Here is a 25,319-nt window from a genome sequence, read left to right on the forward strand (position 1 = left end):
CATGTTTAGCCTGTCTGAGTAGCTCAGAAACTGCTGATCTGCTGGGATATTCCCACACAAACATCTCTAGGGTTTACAGATAATGCTCTGACAGGAAAAAATATCCCGTGAGTGGTACTTCTCGTGGAGAAACTACCTTGATGATTGTTTTGAATTAATGGGAAGGCGAGAGTTACTCAAATAACCACTCATTGCAATCAAGAACACCTCTCAAAGCATAGCAGATCAAGCCTTCATGCAGATGAGCTACAAAAGCAAGTGTCCACCTGAGGTGACACTTTAGTCAGCTAAGATCAGGAAACTGCAATTTCCCAAAACTATAAAATAGAAGACAAGGGGGGGAAAGGTTACCGGGTCTAATGACTCTGGATTTCTACTGCCACATTCAGATATCGGGATCAGATTTGTAAACAACATGAAAGCATCACTCCATCCTGCCTTGTATCAGCAGGTCAGGCTGCTGGTGGCGTGATGGTGTGGGGGATACTGCTTGGCACATGTTGGGCCCCTTAGTACCAACTGACTGGTGTTTAAACTCCACAGTCTACCCAATTACTGTTGCTGACCATGGTCTTTATGATCGCATTGTACCCATCCTCTCATGGCTGCTTCCAACGGGAGATTCATAACATGGAGGAACAGCTGACAAATATGCAATGACTGTGTGATGCTGTCATGTCAGTGTGGGCCAAAATTTCTTAGGAATGGTTCCAGCACCTTGTTGAATCAGTGCCATGACAAATTAATTCTGCTCTGGAGGAAAAAGAGGGCTAAGTTGGTACTAGCAAGTTGTACCTAATAAAGTGGCTGTGGAGCGTACACGTGCCTGTCTTCAGTTAGTCAATTCAAAATAATGCATCTGTGCCTTTTTAGTGGTAACAGTGTTTTGTGCTGTGAATGTTTTGTACTTTTCATAGTAATTAGAATACTACTATAGCAAAGATAAGGGGTTTGAAATATCAGCAACTGGACTGTTTTGTTTACTTTTTTAAATTAAAGTTTTTGATTTTATTGTAATTTGTTGGTGATTATGCCAGAATTAGTACAGTATAGTACATTTAGCATGTGAGTTTGAAATGTCTGTTTCTTCTCTTCGTCCTCATGTATTTATTGTTCAGCTGCAGTTTTGTCTGTCATCATTTGGGTTTCCACAAAGTGACCCATTTGTTTCTGAGCCACAGGTTTCCTGAGAGGATCACAAACAACTGTCAAAAATGGGGAAAGAAGTTACCTGAGAATCACCTTCATCCAGTTTTACCCAGTTGTTGGTCATTTATCAGTCATTTCAGTAGCAGTGTCAAACTTGTGACCTTGTGGTGAAATGCAATTTTCCAGCTTGGGTGTAGTGTGGGCAAAATCCGTTAACGTGTTTCCTAGTATTAATCAAGCTGTGTTTGTTTTGGAAGAAGTAACGGACCAGGATCATCTGAACACTGACATTTTGAACTTACTTTTAATTTTTTTAGTCAAATTAAATTAATTAGCAAGCAAATGACATATGGGTGCAGGGAGGTGGCGAGTAATCATCGTGGGCTTTTGTTATTTTAGATTTGGGGTTCCTGTTTTGTTTTCATTGTGAATCTATTCGTGTGAGGCTTCAATATCAAAGCACTACTGACGCCAAGTTTTCATTTTTGTAAGGTTAAGGTTCTGGTTCCCATTTTTTGAATCCTCTCATATTTTAGTCTCATGGCATTTCCCTGCCTGTTCCTCCCTGTTTGTCTTGTTTCCCCGTTTCTGTTATGTTTACTGTAAATCTTCAGTCAATCACTCTTTATTCATACAGCACCTTTAAAACAGGTGGTGCAGATCAGTGAGACACACCACAGGATGAGCACCTAAAATAATTGCAATCGCAGACCGTGGTAGCATTTTTAGGTTACCTGGAAAGACTGTGGTTGTTCACTTCCTCTGCAGGGTCTGATTGTGGGCTACTGAACTTAGATCACAAGAAAATAGATTTAAGAAGAAAAAAACGAAAAATCTAGAATTAAAATACATTTTTTAAAAGTAAGATCCATCATAAAACTTATATGATCAGTAAGTTGCAATGAGAGACACAAAAAATGTAAAAAACAAACAAACAGTGAAACCGAAATATTTGTTTCATTGGAGAAAGTAAATAAGAAATAAGGTAAATAATGTTTTTCAAGTCAAAACTCAGTCAAAAGTTGGGATGACGCAGTTTTATGTTTGAAGACTGAATCACTTCCAGCTGCTCTCACATCTGCAGAGATACATGGTAAACATTTTCTCTCCAAAGGTTTTCGTCCTGACTCAGAGGACCTGATGGGTTCACGGTCGAGTCCTGCTAGATCCAGAAGCACATATTCCTTTCTTGCTCAGAGTTTAGCAACAGTTGTCTGGTTATAGAAGGACGTTTTGGTGACAGATTGATCCGACAAACAGTTAAAATCTGACTCAAAGGGCCCTCCTATGTTTCTTATTTAATGCAAAAATAATCAGTTCAGCTACATCTTTACATTTTAAAGTTAATCAAACTGGGTCATCAGTGTGAGGCCAAAGTCACATCTAAATGTCTTCTGTTAACTTGAGACCATCTGTTATTTCCTGTACTATCATGTGTGACCCATAACAGGCAAAATAAACCTGCACCAACTAAAAGAAAAATCCCCATATGACCCACTTCCCCATACGATCGGGAAAATCCAAATCCAACCTAACAAAGGTCTGACTGTCATATCAGACCTGTGAAAGAGACACCCCCGCCACCGCGCTGCTCGACCACATGCTCCCCTGTAATGTTTTTAAAAACAAGCTGATCGCTGATCCTTTGGTTAATGTTTGCTTTATGATATTTTCCACCTCAGGTCCTCTCACAGAGGTGACAGTTGTTTTGCTGTTGTGTACTCGGGGTTCATGTTCTTAGAATTTCTGCCATTTCTGTGGTTTTAACTTCCCTTTATGTCAGCCTGCTTCTCATGCTCAAACTCCAGTCTTTAGTTCAAGATTCACGATTCTTTATTGTCATTATGCACAACAAAACATACAGTTATACTCCCTCACATGGTGCACAACATTTAATTAACAGATAAATGTAGTGACGTATAAAAAGTATAAAGTCTAAGTAAATATATACATACAGATACATGTACTCATGCCTACATAAGTACACAAAAATAACAAATACATGTATGACTATAAAGGCAAAAGCAATAGGAATGAACATGAGATATTCACAGACTATGAAATGTACACAAAAAACTGATGATTACATGAGAATATGTGTATATCTTAGGATGTAAACATGCAGAATCAAAGTAGAATATTGCAGTTTTTACTTGTGTAGTAACATTTTATTACAATAATTTAGTTCCAAATACGTTACAGAGCAACAAAATACTAATATTTTTTTTAATAGTTTATAACCATTAACAGGTTAAGCAGAACTTAAATGCCAAGTTAGCCATTAATGTCAAGGTCATGTTTCCGGCTGTCCCCGGATCTCCATGCAAGTCTTACAATGGGATGATTGTAAGACTCGCATCAAACTACTGTGGAAAATTCACCTCACAGCAGAAGTGAAAGCAGTTAAAAGTAAGAGAATACAGAAGCAGGCTTTCAGTGGAAACAGCGGCTTGGCAGCTGAAAAGGAAGTGGTCTGTTAGACCCTAACATCATCACCTTCAGGGACACGAAAATAGATACAAGATGAGGTCTCACTGGATTACATCGATTCTTACTGGTGAGTAAGAAAAATGCTTTGTGGGGTATCAAAAGTCTGCTTTAGGAAGGAGGCAAATTTCAATGATACTGATGGAAATTTCACCTTCCAGCAGGTTAAAGTTGTGTCAGATGAACAAACAGATATGAGAGAGGGAGTCATGATGGCATGACATACACTCGATGTGGTTGTACTAACTGTGGTGATGGGAGCAGGACGTTTCATTGTTGTTTTTTGAATATTTTAAATGTTAAAAAGCAAAAAAAGTAAACTACAGAAATGCTCATGAGGAGAAAAGTTCAAATATTTTCATTGAATCAAAGAACTTGGGGTCATCAGGAAGTACTCAGGAGTCAGACTGCACTGCTGCTCGTAACAGAAAACAGCACCCACGATTACACATCAGCAAGCTCCGACTCAGGATACAAGAACTCACAGATATGTTCCACTCAAGTCACAAAAATAACATGACCTCCTCCAGCTGATTCATAGGATATACGTCTCAAAGAGAGAATTGAGCGTCATCTGCATAACATTTTAAATCTACAACATTAATCATCTTAATGATCTTAAAACCCCTTTCCTCGCTTTTAATTGAATTCTGATGCTCTTCTGTGAAGATGGTAGTTCATAGGTGCTTCTCCTCCAAACTGGCTGTGGGTCTGCTGGGAGTATAGGATAAAAGATGCAAATCCAGAAGTGGAAATCCAGGAAACCTGGAGGCTACAACTACTGCCAAGAAAACCTTTCCAGTCTCTGTCCAGTCAAATGAATTTGCTCCAAGTAGACTCTGATTACACACTAACTGCATAAAACTCAATGCACCTGAATACACTTTGAAGACTGAATGCTTAAAAAGCATTAAGGTGTTATGTATTGATTAAACAGCAAAAAATATTCTTTTTAACCATTTCGAATGGAAAAAAAACTCTTTCTGAAAACGAATCTGCTGAGTGCTTCCCATCAGAGCCAATGAGTTCTTTTTTGGATGAACAGACTGTAAATAAATGTGAAATGAGCAACACTTTTACATAACTGTGGATACAGAGAAATATTTTTGAAACACTTCTTCAGAAAATAAAGGAAAATGAGCCGCAGTGTGGTCCAGTTCTGTGAATCTGTGGTTTCCATCCACTGAGTAAGATAATCATTTCAAATGGAAATATTTTTCTGTTAGATGGTTTCTGTGCCAGCAGCCTTGAGTGTATAGTCATAGATTGTGTATGACAGATAAACAGCCGCAGTGATGTCACCCGCTGGTTTGGAATTCGTTTTTAAGCCAAGTTAGCATTTTTGTCACCATCATGTTTGTTTGTTTGGAGACAGATGTGATTGCATTCATAAACTGTATGGATGCACATACAAGCCAATTAGCTGCCGTGTTATTTGTCAGATAATTTAAAGTGACCCAGGCACTAACAGCATAAACTAGCTGTGTGCTGGCTGCAGGTGCAGATTTTTCCACCAGGTTGTAAACCTGTTATTTGTGCTGTGATTTATATATATATAGGAGACACTGGGGACTCACTCAGAGTCTGAGAAAGGTTCAGGTGGACTTTAGACGAGCTGCAGTTTTTCAACATTTTCCCACTGCTTGATTAAAACTGAATTTTAAGGACACCGCAGAGAGAGATCTCTCTGTGTGGCTCGTTAAAAGTTGGTGTCCCTCTGATCCCCTTCAGAACTGATCACATCTGGGTTCTGGATGCTGCTTGTTCCTGCTGCTGAGGTCCAACACGTCCAGCTGGGTTCAACAGCCAGCGTGGGCTGTAACCTCTCCTATCTTTATGACACAACGTGGCTTAAGCATCACCCAGATAAACCTCCCACCATGATCTTCTCTGCCAGCCTCAAAGAGGGACGACCCATCCAAGGTGACCGATCATCTCACTTAAAAATGTTGGAAACATGCAGAGAGTGTAAGGCTGTGATTTCACTTTGTGAAGCAGGTGACCAGTAACTACCAGTTACTCTTTTTTTAGGGTTTCAGCTCAACAGTCGTTATACAGTGAATTTGGTGAACCGCTCTCTGGCACTGATGATCTCCAGTATCGAGGACAGAGACCTGGGGCTGTACTACTGTATTTCCTACGTAAACTCAGACTTAAAAATTGGGGAAGGAACCAAGCTTCAGGGTAAGAGTAACCTTTAGGTGATATTTCACTGTGAAATTTTTCTTTAGCTCAGAGTCAGTTCTTCCACACAAACTTCCCCTGCAAAGTCCAAGCAGGACAGAAGGTGAGGTTATGTACTTGATGTAAACACAAATTTAATTCAGGAGCTATTTTACAAACCGGGCTGGACATCGAGAAATTATGCAACTTCTAAACGTTTGCTCGGACTCCAGCCTGAACGAGACGGATTCATGAACAGGTTTTTTAGAAAGATGTCGAGTGAAGTGTGGTCTAAAACGGGGGTGTCAGACATGGCCTGGTAGACAGAACTGGTCTGGGAAAGGGTCCAATTCATCCCACTCACTGGCTTCTGAAAATTTCACTTTTTACTGTACTGACGTCAGTGTTACGGCCTTCTTACTAATGACACGACCCATGGAGTGTCAGACTACACCCAAGTAAGAGATAAAGCATTAACCTGATGAACTTCTTTGATTTACAGCTGCATTTCTTTCTAATGTTGTGTAAATCACATTTTTATATTAAGAAGTCTCCGGGAATAAATGTGGAGTTAAACTTGTTCACACTGAAAAAAGAAAACCAGTCAGAGGTGATGCAGGACTTCATGTCTCAGAACATGTTTCACCCTCGGCTTTATTTTGTCTGTTTGTCATCAGTTTCAGGTTTATCTCGGTTTCTTTTTAATCACTGGTACTGCATGATCACGGGTTTCATCCTCATGATTATGGTACTGGCTGTTTGTGTCACCCACTGGAAAGCTCGGGCGAAGGAGAAGAAGAAGAAGACCGCCATCCGGACCAGATCCTGACATCACCCGTAAATATATGACAAATAGTAGTAATACTTCAACTCCGACACCAACTACACTTTCACAGCTGATAGTTTATGCCCACTATTACATGGATTCAATGTATTAATGTTGCATTTGTATATATACAACCTGTGTGTGTATGTCTGGGTTTTTATTTTGTGTATAAAGTGTAGATTCTTTGTTTTTCTTCCACTTCTTATTTATGGCATTCTTATGTTGGGTTGCTAAATGCACTGTATTTTTTCCTTCAAGTAGTTAAAATGATTTGTTGCTATTTTGCTTATAAATGCAAAACAAAAAGTTAAGTCTTTGTGTATGTTATTATCCATGTTGCTCAGTTATTTAGTTCCCCACATATCTTACAAAGCTATGAACTTCAATACATCTGGAGACACCAAGATAAGGCAACAGGCAGATACTGGAGGTCGTTGGTTTTCTTAGAAATAAACTGAAGTGTATAAGAAATAAATACAAAAATTTCAAAGTTTTAAATTTAAAGTTTTTTAAGTTAAGCTAACAAGTGTAAAGCTGGGGTGGGAGTGGCTGGATGCCATACTGCTTCACAGAGTGAATGGGTTAAACGCAGAGAGGAATTTCCCCACGGTGATCAATAAAGAATACATTATTATTATAAACACACGCCACAGACCAAAAAACGGTGAAGAAGCAAAAACTCTGACGCCCGAACAGGGACTTGAACCCTGGACCCTCAGATTAAAAGTCTGATGCTCTACCGACTGAGCTATCCGGGCTCTGGACGAATTCACATAAATGCTGTATATGACGAGACACGTGCCATATAATTATATTGTTTGTTTGTTTTTTTTAAACTGGTCCGGATCTACGTTAATGGCACAGAGTCGTTTACAGTGTTTATAGCCTTTACAATAGACCCTGTGCACGAGAAAATGCTAACTTCTTGTTTTATGCTAAGGTGCACATAGTCTATTAGCTCTGAAGCGTTTGAAAATACCGGGGAGTAGCTGGCTAGCTCCCTGTTACAAACTGCTACCTTTACTAAACTGTATGCAGCTACAAAATGCAGCAAATACATTTATACAGACGCAGAAATACCACAACAACAACCTTCTCTGATTGTAATTTTTACACTACCTGATTTGTAAACAGAGAATCAGGCTACATTACATTAACAAGAATGAACGAATGACGAAGAACTTCTTCTACAATTCATTATATAAGCACAGAATTCTTTATTTTGATGCGCGTGGCTCTTGTGGTCCTCCATAGGACCAAGGTAGGAATTTTGTTTTGTAATAATTTATTTTGGTTTTCTGGGTCTTAACTTTTAATGAGATGAAAGAAAACGCTAAATTCTAGGGAACCTTGCTGGGTCGTCTAGAAGTGTCCAAGAAACTAAACTAAGAATGAAAACAGAAAAGGATTCACAGGCCCCAGCGAGATTTGAACTCGCGACCCCTGGTTTACAAGACCAGTGCTCTAACCCCTGAGCTATGGAGCCTGGGACGAAAGCGAGAGCCGCCAGTATTACCAAAATAGTTAGAGTCAAGTTAGTACAACGGACTTTGCAGGAGTATATCTGTAGAACCAAAGCGCCATTATGTTTTACGACATAATTATTAAGTAAAACAGACATTTTTGAATCCTGGTTACACACGTCATCAGTGGAAGCTAATTGAAACATACATATGAAAAAGTAGAGACGTAGAGATGAAGAGAAATGACTTAAGACTTTAAAAGCGTCTAATCGGCTTCTAAAAGTTGATAAACGTGCAACTGAGTTTTCGTTATTCTGTGATTTCAATTTAAATGTTTTCAGTTTAAATAAAACAATCTAGATGTCATTCCATGTCCTCCACTAGACGGCAGTGTGCGACCACCCACACAAAGATAACCACTTTCCTAAACTCCTTTCTTTTAAAAAAAATTTCAGTGAATTCCCAACACATAGAAAAGGGTTTAATTTTACATTTGAAATCATATTCCACCTGTGCGCGTGTTACAAAAAGTAAGCAGGTCAGTAAACTGAAGCTGTATGTGTTCTCTTTCTTTGCGTCCACACTGGTGCGTTTCTGGGCATGGAGTGAGGGGGCAGGAGCTGGTGGGGTCCCCTCTGGAGCCTCATAGTTTTTCACCACAGTGTGTTAGTGAAGATGGAGGCGAAGGGATACGTGCCAGATTAATTTCATCACATAATGGAGGCACCATTTTCCCACTTTTAACCCTTTAGATGGATTCTACTTCCTGACTTTTTGGATAGTGTATTTTTCAGATTTATAAATAAGAGAAGAAAGCGAAGAGTGTTTTTCCTTTGTTGGGTAGAGAGAGGGAGAAAGAAAGGAGCCATGGTTGAGCCGAAAGGATAGATTTTCATTCATGAAGAACCGGGATTTTGTTCCGAAAGTCTTGGAGTGTGTGGACGCAGAAGATCGTATCAACAGGTGAGTGTTTTATACAAGTACTAACATTTGTGCGTAGATTAAAGCTGTAGAAAAGTGAGTATTTCAGGCAGACCTGCCCTCACAAACCTTTAGATTTTTCTTTGCGATACAAGAAGAGCTAGTATTACTGAGAATATGCTTTTTAAAAGCAGGAATGAGAAATCGCGTTTGTGAATTTATTTGCAGGCTGCTGAAAATGAAGTGATTGTGGGTTTAGTATCGAGCCGTGGCGACATTAAAGCTGTTTCGTCTATTGCTGGACTTGTTTTCTTGTTTATATGATTTTTTATTTTATTATGGACCCCCTCCCCTGCTGCTGGTGAAATGTGTCCGTCTGAGTGGACATTCCTCCAGATTTCAAAATTATTTCAGAATTTCAAGCATTAGCTACCAAAAAAACTGGATCGGCGTTTGGATTCTCTCCATCTCTCCTCCGCCTCTCCTTTTCCTTTTTTTTCTATTTGATCTACTAATCAAGGTGCAGGTACAGGTGGCCTGTCTGAGCGAGAGAACATACAGGGAGAGTCAGAAGCTGCATGTGTGCATTTGTCTGCATGTGTCTGCATCTTTGGCGTGCGCACTCGTGCGCGTTGAAGACTGTCCAGCGGTCATTTCCCGGTGCCCTGGGGATCACTTTATACAGCCGTGAATGGCCGACTGTAGCAGAAGTCTCATGGGAAGCAGGAATCAGCTGAAAGAATCTCAGAATCAACACTTCATCCTCGCTTTAGTCTGTTTGGCTCTCGCTGCAGCGCATGCCAAATACGCACAGGTGCGCGCACGCAACCTGCCTCCCCCCGTCTTTTTCTCCTCAGTGTCTACCCTTTATTGTTATTTCACTAATAATCAAATGCAGTGTCACGTGAAGGACTAGAACTGTCATATTTGACGTGACCAAATCTATGTAATACAACAGCATCTCCTCTATCCTGTCCAATAGGGGCGTGCCTCGCTTTACAGTCGAAAATGTTTATTTTCTGTAGCTACGCACGAATCTGCTCAATGAATGAACACATGAACAACAGAGGTCACGATTATTTCACTGCCACGAGACTGTGGTGGGTGGGTGAAGATTTGTGATATTTTTGGTTAATTCTTGTCATAAACAAAATGCACAAAATTCACAATGGTGACATTACCAGACTCTGATCTCAGGTTCAGATTTTGTTGACATTAATAATCTGGATAATTTCCATTTAAGATGAACATAGTGTCGCTAATAGTGTCATAGTGACATAGTGTCAACCAGCATTTAAAATTGAGTTATGGAAGCAGACTCTCCACTGCTAGTGGTTCTTTTCTTTTTTTTTTTTTGGGGGGGGGGGGTCCCAAATAGAAACAAACCACGAATAATTCTTTAAACATCTCTAGTTATTCAGTAACATGACTGAACTGAATTGTTTTTACTACAGTGAACATGGAGAGATACTTTAACCGCCTTAAATAACGCACAGGTTTAGCCTAAGTGACCTGGAATACGTCACATTAGACCGTCAAGTGTCCCGGATGGGGCCAGTCTCCAACATCACCACTCCAGGAACAGCACAGCAGAACGTTTTTTCCTAGACTTCGCTGCAGTCGTCACACTTTACGGAGCCACGCAGTGTTCTGCATTGGACCCTCTGTGGGCTGCTTCTGGCCCTCACACCTCTGTGTGTTTAGTTTGTAACCATTGCTTATAACCAAGTTATTAGATGTTTCATTCTTCTCATCCACATTTATGTCCAAAGTCAACAAAGCTGTCCCCGCATAAAGCTCTGTGTCTGCTAAAGTTTAGTGAGTGGGTGGGGAGCAAATCATTGGTGTGCATATACAACTTTTCCTGTCACTGACTTCATAAACAGATGTTTATTTGTTTTTGAATGACAATCAGGGACCGGTCGAACCTGTTCAGGGTCTGGGAGTTGTTCTTTCTGAGGTTGCGCTGTTGGAAGCTACTACTTTCTCAACGTTTCAGTTTGCAACGCCCCAAACTACAGAAGGAAGGCACACACACACCCACAAACACACACACTAGCTGTTGCTGTCTACACCCAGCAAAAGGAATCAGCGGCTTTATTATTTTTTTATTTTTACGCGGCACCGAGGCCGAGACTGGAGTTACCCCAGCGCACAGGAACCTCAGCACCAGGCCGCCGAGCTCTGCGTGTGTGTCAGTGTGTTTTAGCGCAGCGTGTCGGTGGTCTAACAAAGGCAGGCTGAGCTGGGGCCGTGATTTCCTTCTCCCCGCGGCCATGCGCGGAGCTCGGATCTTCGTGGAAGAATGCGCCGCCTTCTCCCGGCGTTAGCTCAGCCTCGGCTCCATGTAAGTCCCCCAGCCTGGCTTCGTTTCAGCGATCGGGCCTTTGTTATTTATCACGACACTGGCTCGCACAGACAGGGAGCGATCGTGGCTGAAACGGAGGGATTATAGCGGAGAATTTCAGCCCGTTCGCTGCGCTTTTGGCCTCTGCTTGCCTTTATTTGGGCTAACAGCCTCCTCCTGTTTTACCTCCACGGCGCTGCTGCTTCTCACTGTTTTCTTGTCGTTTCATCTGTGCTTCTCCCCTCCAGGGCCAACAGTAACAACATGCTCCTGGCCTCTGCCGTGGTGGTGTGGGAATGGCTGAACGAACACGGCCGGTGGCGGCCCTACAGCCCCGCCGTCTCCCACCAGATAGAGGCGGCCATCCGGAGCAGCGACCCCCGCGGAGGGAGCGTGGTGCTCGGCCAGGTGGACAGCCGGCTCTCGCCCTACATCATAGATCTCCAGTCCATGCACCAGTTCAGACAGGACACAGGTAAGCTGGGACGATGGGGCAAATGGTGCACGCTGCAGAGCTGTCATGTCGGGGTTTATTTGCAGGTTCGGGGACATAAACTTGCTGCACTGAAGCAGAGTAACAGTCCTGTTATGGCCAGGGGTGCTTACAGGATTTCTATTATTGGGGGACCCGTAATGAGGAAGGGGGGGTCCAGTGGAGATCAGCGTCAAATGAAGTGTCGAGAACAGCAGCATGATTGTGAATTTACAGCTTCGGTGTAGTTTCGTTTTACACCTCTTTATTTTTGTAATGCGCTGCGTGGACAGACTAAGGTCAAGTGTACTATTTATGAATATATAAAAATGGAATAGTACTTATATTTTACTTTTTACTACAAGCCTCATTCGCCCAACCACACAAGCACATACACACGCAGCTCGTCTCAGGCCTGTTTCAGACTTCTGCTGTGAATCTTTGTACGTAAGTTGGTGACGTCGTTGTCGGTATTTTTCCTAGTGTGTTGTGCGTTAGTTACCTTGTGTCCAGGTGGCTGGGTGCCCGTTCTTTGTTTCATTTTTACAGTCAAACGTATTTGTCCTTCTACTTTTTCCACTTCTTTGTGCATTGCTTCACATCCAGTTTGCGAAGATACATTTGAAAGCCACAGCGATAAAGTAGCTGGAAATGCACAGGAGGACTGTCGACAGGCCAGCGTTCACTTCTCAGGTGGTGGTTTGTGGACAATAAACTAGTGACACTCAGAGGTGTGGACTCGAGTCACATGACTTGGACTCGAGTCAGACTCGAGTCATTAATTTTATGACTTTAGACTTGACTTGAAAAAATGTTCTAAGACTTGTGACTTGACTTGGACTTTTACACCAATGACTTGGGACTTGAATTGGACTTGAACCGGTTTACTTGAAAAGACTTGATATTTTACCCCAAATACAAAATTTAACATGCATATTATATAGAGATTGAAAATGTGACGTCATTCACGGGTAGAACCGCAAAGGATTCTGGGAACTCGTGGCAAGAGGTACTAGCGCACGCAGGCTTTCAATTAAAATCAGTTATACAGCGATAAAAGTAACACAAAAATGTCAAGAAGCTGTTGTATTATTAACTGCAATAGCCGGTCGCATGACAGCCACGGGAAGCCGACGGGTAAAGAAATCGGTTGTTATCGGATTACGTCGTTGAAGAGAAATTGTTCGAGCCATGTTTCCGAAGTAACAAAGAGGCGACGGGTGGCCTGGATTGCAGCCATTCAAAGGTCAAATATAACATCCCAGAACACTCCAGCTCACAGGTTAGTCTGCTCCAAGCATTTACACGAAGGTCAGTGTTTTTTAGTAGTTAATACGTCACTTTCATAACATAATTGGTGATATAGGTTACAAGCAAGTCTGGCGCTGAACAGAAATTGTCGCGCTATGCTCCTTTATTTATTGTGCATAAATAGTGAATTGTCCTGACACAATATTGTGTTTCGCCTCTGTTATTATGGTACATTGACAAAAACATATACTTTTATTCACAGGATAAAACAGGTTTTTTGTATCACTAATTGTCCAGTACGATTACAGCATACAGTATTATTGTCACTGCTACATTTCTGTGATGGGTACCAGAAATTATTTCCACTACTAATTAATTACCGTTGAGCTCAAAGGTCCTATTAATAAACGGTTAACTAATGTGTATTTATGACAACGATTTGTGAGACTGGTAAACTTATGATACGTACGATGGTCTTTACTTTCTACACGGTGCATTTCAAGGTCCGGGTACAGGACCTTGAAATCCGTCGGTAAACTGTACCTGGGCTTGTTGCAGTGACCTGAAGTTACTAAACTTCATGAGTGTATGCACTCACTCCAAGAAGCGTATAATTATAAATATGCATATAAATATGCTACGATGAGATGGCTGACTTCATCTAACTAGCAAATGTTGTCCAGGCTACGTTGGTGATACAGTTTTTTTAATGTGTATGATATTTTTGTCATGCGATTTTAAAGCCGGTCCTACAACCGCATCCAAGAATAACATGCAGCTTATCTCAGAACTGTCGGTGAAAATTATTCTTGGAGCTAGGTTTAATTGAGCTGCATTTTAAAGAGGTGCAATTTCACAATTTGTGTATATTTTCTAAGTTCACTATTTTGTCATGTGTTGAGAAAAACACAGATTTTAAAATTACATGGTCTAATATTTACATTTAGCATAACTGCAACATTATTTTTTCGTTGTTTTTTTTTTTTAAAGACTCGAAAGGACTTGAAATTCAAAGTTTCAGACTTGTGACTTGACTCGGACTTTTACACCAGTGACTTGAGACTCGACTCTGACTTGCCTGACATTACTTGAGACTTGACTTGAGACTTGAGGATAAAGACTTGAGACTTACTTGAGACTTGCAAAACAATGACTTGGTCCCACCTCTGGTGACACTTGCAGGTGTTCTCTGTCTTGTACAGGGTTGCTTCAGCATGCAGGCTGTAGTAGCCAGAGACTGAACCCTTGTCATTCTCTCTCATGCCTGAGCCACATCCACCACAGTACTGTGGTACATCAATTTGGAGACTTTTAGGAGAAAACTTTGAAAAGAACTCCGCTATTGCTTTGTCCCTGTTTCATCGTATTTAGTTCCTTCGCATCCAGCGCTGAATCAAAAAGCCTGAGTTTTTCTCTGAGTAGTGACACCTGTCGTTCAGAACAAGACTGCAGCGAGCACGGAGTCCCTAAAATGTACATCACTCAGACCCAAGTGGGCCCTAGCAGGCTCACAGATGTGGAAACTGCTGACACATCTGTAATACAGATGTTCCACACTCCCAGTTTTCTGGTTTCATGTTTATTTTAAAGTCTCTGTTTTCCTGTTTCTCTCACTTACATAACTTTCAAACATTGTTCGTGTAATTGGCGTACATGTGTTCGTCTAATGTCACAGAGTTAATACAGTCTAGACACACAAATATAATTTCTGTAGAAGGAACCTGGCAACACACCCACCAATTCGAGGGGTGTCTAAGGGTTTCCTGCAAAGACACCTCTTGCCCAACCTCAGGAATTCTGTTAGTGCACAGTGTACTTCTTTAGCATCTGGATTTTGGCCTCTACTAATCATGGTTAAAGCTTTTTCCTTAAGTCACTGTTTACCCCTAAACACATCACTGTATAAGCTTAGACAGAGGTATAAGACAGTGGTGTCAAACATGTAGCCCAGGGTCCAGGAAAGGCTTACCAGTGGCTCTATTACAGCTCTCAGGGTAGCTCTAAAAGTCTCAGCAAAGTCATTAATAACTTAATTTTTAATGTCTTAAATTTGCTGTTCCTGGTGTGATGGTGGCAGCCTACTAATCAGGGGTGTTTGGAAAATTAGAAGTATTTTTAGAGCTTGACAAGTTGTTTGACTCATAAAGAATAAGTATTATTTAGTTCCAAGAACTCAACATGTGAAGACTATAATGCACCTGTAATATAATTCATAAAAATATACATCCGTTTGCTCAGCGTATGACGACTGGGACCATTCTTATATACCCTGAGACGTCTCCAAAGGCAGTGTTATCCAGGAAAATCCTGCTAGAGAATGCAGTCAATCTGGGATTCTGCTGGACAATCCTCCAGATGTTTGCACCACATTTATTTGGGTCAACAGGGCTGAAATATGCGATGTGAGGAAATCGAATGACACCATCTGTGATCTCTCATAGGATCTGACTTCACGTTTAAAAGGCTGGCTGAAGGCTCGAGATCCAGCCCTCTGCAAACTTTAATCCAGCCCAGAACATTTGAGAATGCAGAGTTTGTTAGAGAACAGTTCAGTCACACAGTCTGGGTTTCAGCAATAAGAACCACCAGTTTGGTGAATGGCTTGAGTTTGTTTGGTTTTTCCTGATGTTTGTGGGCTGCGTTTGAGATGTTTCAGACGTTCTCTTATCTGACAACAGAAACAGAAAAACGTACATGAGACCAGTTTCACTGTGAATTTTGTTGCATTGAACAACAACAACAACAAACTTTATTTATATAGCACATTTAAAAACCAGTGGTGTACCAAAGTGCTTAACATGCAAGAGGGTAAGATGAAGTAACAGGGAAGGATGAGGGCTATGGCAAGGTACCAAAACGTGCTAGCAGGTTGAATGGCATTAAAACACACGAAGGGAAAAGAATTGCATATAAAAGCATAAAAGAAGGCTAAGTGTAGAGGATCAAACAGTCAAAAAATTAAAAATGAATTAAAAGCCGAAGATAAGAATAAGCGTTAAGCTAACTATCAAGCAAGCATTAACTGGTAGAAAAGGTGAGGCTAAATAAGTGGGTTTTTAACCGCGATTTGAAGGATTGAATGGAATCAGACTCACGTATAGCGATGGGGAGGTTATTCCATAAATCGGGTGCAGACAAGGCAAACGCGCGGTCACCTCTAGTCTTCAGCCGAGATCTTGGCAGTACCAGGAGTGACTGGGAAGATGATCTTAATGCTCTAGTAGGGGGTATGATCTAAGTAGCTCAATGAGGTAGCTTGGTGCTATATTGTTAATAATTCAGAAGGTGAGCAGCAGGATTTTGAATCGGATGCAGTACTTAACGGGAAGCCAACGCAGATCAGCAAGGACACGGGTGATAGAGACACGCCGTCCACTACCAGTAAGGAGACGAGCAGCTGCATTCTGAACAATTTGGAGTCTATGGAAGAGAGTAGAGTTAAGACCGAAGTAAAGTGAGTTGCAATAATCCAACCTGGATGTCACAAAGGCGTGGATAAGCTTTCCAAGGTCCCGATGTGGAACATAAGGTCTGGCCTTGCTAATAAGACGCAATTGATGGAAACAAGATTTAACAACAGAAGACGCTTGTTTATCGAACTTAAAAGAGCAATGAATATTCAAACAGAGAGTAGGAGAGAGTCAGACGGATATAAACAGCAAACAGAAAGCCAAGTGAGCTAAACTGCACTGAAGCACATGAAGGGACAGGAGATGGGAGACCACGGAAGTGGTAGTTTGAGTATTTGCACGTATATTTAGAGTGTTTTTAACACCTCCTGACGCCCTAGCAGAGCTGTTAATACAGTTTAATTCAGAAACAACGTGTTAAACACCAAAGTCACAAAAACAGTCAAACTACAACAAACTGAACGTCAATGCAGTTTCATCACAGTTCATGACCTAGCCATGACCGCTAATCTACTGATGCAGCTTCCTGAGCGTAAATTTTACATGTACTTTTTGACTTGTACTGATTCATTTCAGTGTTGATGGACTAAATGATTCGGTCACTTACACCAGAAACTGCAGGTGTTTGTTTCGTGTTTATTACATGACATCATCATTAAAAATAAATGGTTAGGTTCGGAAAAGGGTCACGGTTAAGTTTTTTTTTGAGTGGAGAAAATTCAAAGTGGCTTGCAAAAGCAGCAGGCGGTCTAGTTTTTGGTACTAAGGGGCTTATATTACCACAGCTTTGATTTGATACTTTCAAGTTTTAAAAAGAAAACTCAAAACATTGTAGAAATGCATTTTTAGCAAACAGAAAGCTCTTTAAAACAGTAAGATAAGAAAGCGCCCAAAACATAACATGAAATCTTTGAAAAATAACAAATAAAAAAGAAGGCCAACAAGTTTTTGTCTTTAAATATTTCTGTGATACAGAACAAATGTTAGTGTGTGTGTGTGTGTGTGTGTGTGTGTGTGTGTGTGTGTGTGTGTGTGTGTGTGTGGTGTGTGTGCTTGAGATCCAGCAGTATGATGTTTTGGAGCAGCTGTGAATGACCATCACAGCTCTGAGTTCACTGCATACTTAAACCCTTATCCACTGACACTAAACACACACGCATGCACACACACTTTCCCAGCAGCTGCATCCTCCTCCGACGGAGAAAAGAACAGAGGGACCTCGATTTGTGGACAGAATGGAGAATTTCAAGGCTTAATGAGCAGAGTTCACTCCAGCCGTCCTCCTCTGTTGCTCCCTCTGCTCTTCCATTTCTGCTGCCCGAGTGTTTAGTTTCCATCGATAGGCAAAAAAAAAAAAAAAAAAAATCCCAGGGGTCTTTCTGTCCGACATGGGAGAGAGAGAAGTGTATGAGTGTGTTTCGGTGCAGAAGGAGTGAGATAATTGGGCAGTGCGTATTCTTTCGTTCTTTCTCTCACGCTCACATCGTTTTTCCAGAGATCTTGGATTTTCCCAAACAGATGCGAGCACGCTCATTGTGGTTTTGAATGCACGGAAGGGAGAAAGCGTTTAGAGAAGTAGAAGCTGAGGCGCAGGTTCTGATAAGTCTGAGGTTATAATGTACATAAAGAACACTCAAAAAAATAACTTTTTGAATGAACATAAAAAAATCATGGAAAGAAATTCCCACATAATTAAATTGCTTTATTTTAGCATTATGCAATTCTGTTATTCCAACTTAATGTGCTTGAGTTGGACTAACTTGATTAATTAATGATGAATCAACTGTTTTACTACAGTTGAGTCCAACTTAATTTAATTGAGTTGATCCAACCCATGTAAATTACGTTAGTGCGACAAAAATGCTTAATTGTAATAGAAAGCCATGTGGAAATCGTTTCTATGATTTTTTAAATGAGTTATGTTTTTTTGGAGTGTTCAACAAAGTCTAGAGTCTGGTTAACATAAAATGTTAATGGATTTATAATAACTTCCACTCCATCCATCCTCTTATCTTTACCATCTTTTGTAAATGTAACAACCACCCAATTTCATTTTTATTAATTCCCACTTAGTTTTCAGTTCTACGTTTGTTAAACCCCAGAATGCTCTTATGTTTTTCATCTCAGATATTTTGCTTTCTCCTTAAATCTGGTGGCCTTATGGGACAGAGATGTAAAAGCAGGCACAGAGCAACAGATACGATACTGATGAAGTATGAAATAGAGGAGTTGGGGTGGAGGTGGCTGCAAAGTGGCTTGCAGATAGATGAGGACCTGTAGGGAGAACTGTTTCATGTACCACAGGGAAGTGACCTGAATGCAGACTCTCAGAAGCTGAGCTGTTGCCTTTAAATACTTTAAATGCTTCCCCCTGTGTGAGATTTGCCAGTTAGATCAGTAGAAGGTAGCTGAGTCATCACCTGATGTGACTGGCTTGGAGACTGGCTGGTGCAAAAGCACATCACATTTCAGATGGCACAAAGGCGAATTCACACAGGTTTGTTTTGAAGTTGTTCCCTGTGCTTTGTGCACAAAACTGTTCCATATATTTATTTTTCAAAGTGTGGAAATATAAACCGTCCTAATGGAAGATGAGGTCCTCAGCACCTTTGAGCTGCCAGGTCCTCCTGCAGACCACCTCCTGCATGCAGATGGAGACTTCCTTTGGAGGAGCGGCGCGTACATTTGACCCCGCTGGGAAGAATACATGCACTACAGGTCTGTCTTTACAGTCACGTATGAAAGGATCTCCCTCCCAGTGCAAGCTCTCCCAGCACTGTCAGATGTGGTTGGAGCAGAGCGTGTTTCCTGTTCACCTCAGGTCTCGCAGCGGGATCGTCGCTCCGCAGACGCTCGCTGCGCTGTCACCACTGATAGCACGCCGTTTAGCTGACATTCAGGGAAAAGCCTTCATGTTCCTGTGCTGCCCTGCTTCCCTGGGAGCTTCACTGCTAACAGTGATGTGGTATTTCTGCTCTGCACTTCTTAGACATGAAGGTTGTCATTGTGGTGGCGGTGGTCTCGTTTCTGTGGGTGCGCTCTTCCTTTGGACCGTGGAGGCTTTTCAGTTCGTCCTTGCTTGCGATCCAGCTCCTTTTCTTTAACTTTAATTAACTTCTCTGATGGATCATCTCGAATCACTTCATCACTTGTAGTTTTTGGAAAAGGGAGCGTAATTATTCTTATATGCAAAAATGTGACGTTATGACTAGGGCTGCCACAAACGATTATTTTGATAGTCGACTAGTCACCGATTATTTATGCGATTAGTCGACTAATCAGATCATCATCCACTGGACGTAAAACTACAGCTTATTGCACCAGCAGCATCTGCTCTTATATAACTATCATTAGCTTACAGCTTTAAGCTTTTAAGGTGCTAACTAAAAATAAAGACAAGATGATAGTTTATTCAATTTTAATGAAATTTGCAGATTGTTTCGGTGAAGTTTAATAAACTCCTTGCTATCTAAAATATAACAGGACAACGGAGTATATTCTCCAGCATCTCACACTTCTGATGATCAGCTGTCTGCTTGACGTTTATTCAGCTGTGTAAAAACTATAACTTTAATCTCAGACAAACCGATTTACTCAGGAACAAATAAAATACAAAAAAAAAAAAAAAAAGCCAAACAACAACATTTTTAATTTATCTAAGTGACTCATATATATTTAACCTGAGTAGCGAAAGACGGCGGTGGGTTTGAAAACAATTTGCCGGGAGTCCGGTGTTCTCACCGCGCTAGTGACCTAGCCCCCGGCTAGCTATCGAGCTAGTGGGTAACAGACGTCTCTGAAAACGTCGGAGCGCTTTTGAAAATATGTGGTGTCCTGATAAACTGAGCCGATATTTGAGGTTTACACAGCTACATTCTCGGCTGAAAATATGTTAAACGTTTATTTTGTGACCCAGAAAGAATAATAAGAGTAATATTAAAACTAACTAGCTGCCGCCATTGTTGGAAACTGAGCTGGGCCGCTATGAATTCTGGGACACAGCTGCTGCTGCTTCTTCTTCTTCTTCTTCTTCGGGGTTTAACGGCAGCTGGCATCCTTGTACATGCAGTGCTGCCATCTTCTGTTTCAGTCCGTTATTACACTCTTAAATCCTGCTACTTATTCCTGCGTCTTTTGTGATCTTACAAAGCTTCAAACGACGCGTCGACTATTAAATCAGTCGTCGACGATTTTGATAGTCGACGTAATCGTGACTAGTCGACAAATCGTGGCAGCCTTAGTTATGACCTTGATGAGCTATTTGGGACGAGACTTAAATGAGCCTCCTTTGAACACATGTATGCTTTCAGTCATTTGTGTGAGTACAACACGATTTCCTGTAAACACAAAGATTTTAATCTGACAGTATCTTAACTTCCTGTTCCTGTCCTGCTTGAAGTTCTTTTTATGTGAAATTGGTACAGAAGGGATTTTTTTTACATGTTAAATAATAATAATGATATGTATATTGTTGTTAGTCCCCGTAGGGAAATTACTCCTCTGCATTTAACCCATTCACCCAGTGAAGCAGTGGCAAGCCACCAATGCAGCACCCGGGGAGCAGTGTGTAGGGACGGTACCTTGCTCAGGGGTGTCTCAGGGTAGCCGTTCAGTGAAGTCGAACCCCCAACCTTCCGATCATGGGGCAACCACCCTACCTGCTGAGCTATCCCTGCCCTATATTTATATTAGAACCAAAAATCCTCTATTTGCCTTCATACTTCTGTCCTGCTTTTCATGAAGATTTACAGTCAATCAGCAGCAGCTCTGGTATGAAAACAGTGAAGATTTTGGACTTCTCTTCTTTTGAGTTTGCGAGGAGACAAACCCATGCAAATATTTTGAGAGAAATAAATGCAGAGCCGCTACAGCCAGCTGCCTCTCCAGAGAGTCTCTCATTCTTTGGGCAGATTCTGGCTTCACAAACTTGGACTGCAGCTGGAAACTGTAACAGTTTATGCTCACCACTTTCATCCTCTAGTGTTCTTTTCACTTGTCGCACACGTTGGTTTGCACACTTATATAAATTGTGTTGATGTCACAGCATGTGTGAGCAGTGACCAACAGGCTGAACATAGCTGCAGCATATGTGCACTACAGTAGCATGTGAAGCAGAACAAGACTGTGGGACGAGAGGCTGAGTGGAGAGGCAGCTGGATGATGCTGGACGACCTGGTGACCCTGCTGTTAGGAGAAAGAAACAAGATGAAGATGGCCAGGGCTAGTTTCACAATATGGACAAAGTGATTGCCATCCAGTAAATTGGTTGGCCAATCGTCTTTTACGCTTGTGTGTAAACATTTTTTAAAAATTAGTCACTAATTAGTGTTCATGTGGTTTAGGAGAGGCCTGACTTAGCAGAAAATCTTTGTACCCAGCACATTTGAGCTGCTCTGACTGCATAACCGAGATGAGGGTGTGGTTGTTGAAATAAAGTAAACACGTTTTTATGAGATGTTTTCAACAGAGTGACGTAAATGTCCTTATTTTACTGGGCTTTAAAAGAGCGGCTCGTCATCGCTTTCTTTGTGCGGCTTCTGTTTTTTTCAGACTTCGAGGGCATCTTGTGTTTTTTTGTTGCCCCTGCAGCTTGTTGCTGCTCTCGCTCCAGCTGGTCCTGCTGAAGGAGGCACATTCCCAGACCCCCACAAAGCCCCGGGGCGTTAGGGTCACAGTAGAAGGCGGGTCGGGGGTGGATTCCCCAGAGACGGAGGGTTGGGGGTAGATTGGTGGTGACAACAAAGAGCGGAGGAAGGGGGGAGAGGGAGTGGCAGCAAACATCAACACTGACTCTGTCTGCACGCACAACAAACCAGTTGGCAGGAAATAAACAATGGGTTTGCACGCACTGGTGAAACCTCCATGCAAGAGACGAGATGTTTGTTTAAAGGGTCTTGTTGTTTGATATGTTTGGGTTTTATCTATCAAGCCCACAGTCTGCAGACGTGTCACACTGCTCTGCTTCTAATGTTCAGGCTACTACGCTTCAGTGTTTCTGAAAATCTGCAGCAGAAGGATTACCAAAGACTAAATGTCTCGTTTGACATTTTTAAGCCTTGTAAAGGTAGTGGAACAAGCTCTGAACACAGTATTTTGGTATCACCTTTCTAAGGTAAAAGCTTCTTAACCATCTCAGATTTTCTTAAAAATTCAAAACCAACACCAAGGATCGGGCGAAGAGTTAGCACCGCCTCTTCATATTCACTTTTTACCTTATTCCCAAATGGAAACTGGGTCTCTTCCTTTGTCTCAAACTCTCCGCTTTATGTTCTGCTTCCTCTGGTTCACCTGATCTGTCTCTCTTCTCGACCTCTTGCCCTCTTTGTATGCTTTTCTCTCTCACACTCTCTGAAGCTGAAAATTGAATCTGAACCCAACACTCGAGGGACGGGACTCTTTCAAGGTGAGACAAAGACACGAAGAGAGGGAGAGAGAGAAGAGGACAAAGTGGGTGGGTGTGGAAAAAAAAGAGTGGAGAGCTCAGCTGAAAGTTAAACAGTGATGAGGAATATTAGTGGAATAAGAAACGATGGAGAGCGCCGAAAAATCATGATATTGTCAGGAGATGAAAAAGTGACTTCTTTAAATCACATGCCTGGACGTGTCGTCTCTCTTTGGTATGATAGTAAATATCTTTAAGAGAATGAACATTATCGCTGTAAATGTACTGTTATCTAAAGAGATAACAGTTGGAGTTTCCATTCAGGCCCACAGATGAAGAAAGTTCCAAATACAAAGGTTATCAAATCAATAAATCTACCCAGAATCTAGATATGAGCCGGCGTCATACGCGTATCACAAACAGCCCACTGACAGGACTGCAGAGTGGCTAAATTTACAAAGGAAGATAAAACTATCAAGTGAAAGAAGTGTGAAGAGGTTAAATACGGAGCCCCGCAAGGGACATTGGAGAAAAAAAATTAAAGATGAACTTTTGCGAGATCTTGCAAAATAGGCCGAATCCTTCCGAGGCCGCCAGCTCAATGCTGACCAGGTGGTCGAGGAACGATGTGCCCAGAGTGCGGTGTTCCCTCTGGCTCTAGTGGGCCTCGACCTCCCGGTCATCTTCGAGCAGGTGGGTAACAGACGTCTCTGAAGACTTTTGCAAATATGTGATGTCTTGATAAACCGAGCAGATATTTGAAGTTTACACTTTCTGTAACCCAGAAAGAGTAATATTAAAACTAACTAGCTGCAGCCAATGTTGGAAACTGGAATTGGCTGGGCCGCGCTATGAATTCTTGGATAGGTTGGGCCACAAAGGATACACCCGGCCCATCCATCAAATTCGGGGAAATGAAGGATGCATTTGAAGCAGCCTTCAAATTGAGACAGCCTTCGTCGCCTGGCTGTGAAGTCATCGGCCTTCAGATGCACCCTGTGAAGGATGCGGCCTATTTTGCGAGATCTCTCAAAACCTTTGTGAGATCTCGCAGAAGTCCCTCACAGGGCTCCGTAGTTAAACACATAAATCAGGCTGAAAACAAGACCGCTGCTGCAGACAAAAAGCACTTTATGAACCTGTGTGAATTTTAAATGCTCTGCTCAGTAAACGTGAAAAAGAGCTAAAGAGCTGAAAAAATTCCGACTGTGTCAGGCAACAGGACATCGGCATCATTTTTTAATTGCTTGCAGCCAATAAGATAATAGCAGAAATCAAGCAGCTTCCAGGAATCCCGATTTCTTACTGATGCTATTCAGGAGAAACAGGCAGACTTTTTATTATCTCTTAAAACCGCAGGAAATCAAACACAGGTGAAACTGATGAGGGTGGACAGACAATCACAAAGGAGGGAAGGAAACAAAAGCAGAAAGTGAAAACACATGTGACACGTGAGAAACGTAACCTTCAAAGTAAAACACAAACACAGCAATGTGACAGGAGTGCCCTGAGTCAGTGTTAAAACCATTTTTGTTTACCCCGTCCCGTCAGTGCATTAGCATATGTTTGCAAAGGCTGTTGCATAAAAATGTCTGACTTGAAACTGCTGTTCCAGTTGTGCAACACCGCCGCGTTTAAAGCTCACTAATCCTCGAGAAGCAGACCGAAGAAAGCCGAGTTAGTGTCCTGCAGAGTGTCAGCTTGTTTTCTGTGCAGAAGGAAGTCCAGGGAAAGTGAGATGAAGAAGCTGGAAGGGTCAGAGCTCAGCTTTTCTCTCTCAGTTGTTGTTGTGAAACTCTGCGTGTCGAGTTACTGTTACTGGGAGGCCTCCGGGGGGCATCACTCACCGCCTGTGCACACACATATAGGAAAGCATGTGAAGGCATCAGTAAATATTTATGTCCCTGCTGCTTCTCGGGGAGTTTTTTAGCCTTAAAGTGTGAGTTCACCCCTAAATTTGAATTCTCCTCTGTCCTGTAGTGCTGTGAATTTCCCCCCCGAAAAAACAACGTCGCTGTCCAGAAACCGTGAATCTCGTTGCATGTAGGAACTGTTTTCTTTCTACTGAACTACACCCAGCAGACAGAGGTATCCGTCTGACCATGACGAGAGGCTGAAGATTAAAGAGCTGTACTGTTGGTAGCTGCACGCTTCTTTTGTTTGGCGCATGTAGACGGAAAGAAAACAGGGGTCCAGTTCAGTGAGAACCAAATCTCAGTGCGACATAAAGGATTATTATGAAGTGTGAATAATGCAAACTCAAGCGAGTCCAAGAATAAAAATAAGAAGCAGGGAATGAACATAATGGGGTCTACTTTAATGTTCAGGAGCTCGTTTTATTTATTCAGCCTAGGTAGTCGCCCTAATCTCAGTGTTAAGATTACAAAAGCTGGCGCAAGTTTGCAGTTTGGCTGGAAAAAGAGAACGCAAAGAAGGATGAAAGAAGAA

The 25,319-nt window shown here is 41.7% G+C and overlaps 2 non-coding genes and 1 gene segment (V, D, J or C); 1 reads left to right on the forward strand and 2 right to left on the reverse strand.

The window, feature by feature from the left end:
• The first annotated feature begins 3,577 nt into the window (after positions 1-3,577).
• On the forward strand, positions 3,578-6,860 carry LOC113023187 (Ig kappa chain V-V region T1-like). The segment is given in 4 exon segments: positions 3,578-3,706; positions 5,368-5,559; positions 5,668-5,820; positions 6,477-6,860. Coding segments are annotated over 4 exon segments (531 nt in total).
• A 450-nt stretch (positions 6,861-7,310) lies between these two features.
• trnak-uuu (transfer RNA lysine (anticodon UUU)) lies at positions 7,311-7,383 on the reverse strand. The gene has a single exon. It is a non-coding gene; the product is annotated as a tRNA-Lys (tRNA).
• A 655-nt stretch (positions 7,384-8,038) lies between these two features.
• On the reverse strand, positions 8,039-8,111 carry trnat-ugu (transfer RNA threonine (anticodon UGU)). The gene has a single exon. It is a non-coding gene; the product is annotated as a tRNA-Thr (tRNA).
• Between the last annotated feature and the right edge of the window lie 17,208 nt (positions 8,112-25,319).

Source organism: Astatotilapia calliptera, chromosome 6 (genome assembly GCF_900246225.1).
Source record: "Astatotilapia calliptera chromosome 6, fAstCal1.2, whole genome shotgun sequence".
NCBI lineage: Eukaryota > Metazoa > Chordata > Actinopteri > Cichliformes > Cichlidae > Astatotilapia > Astatotilapia calliptera.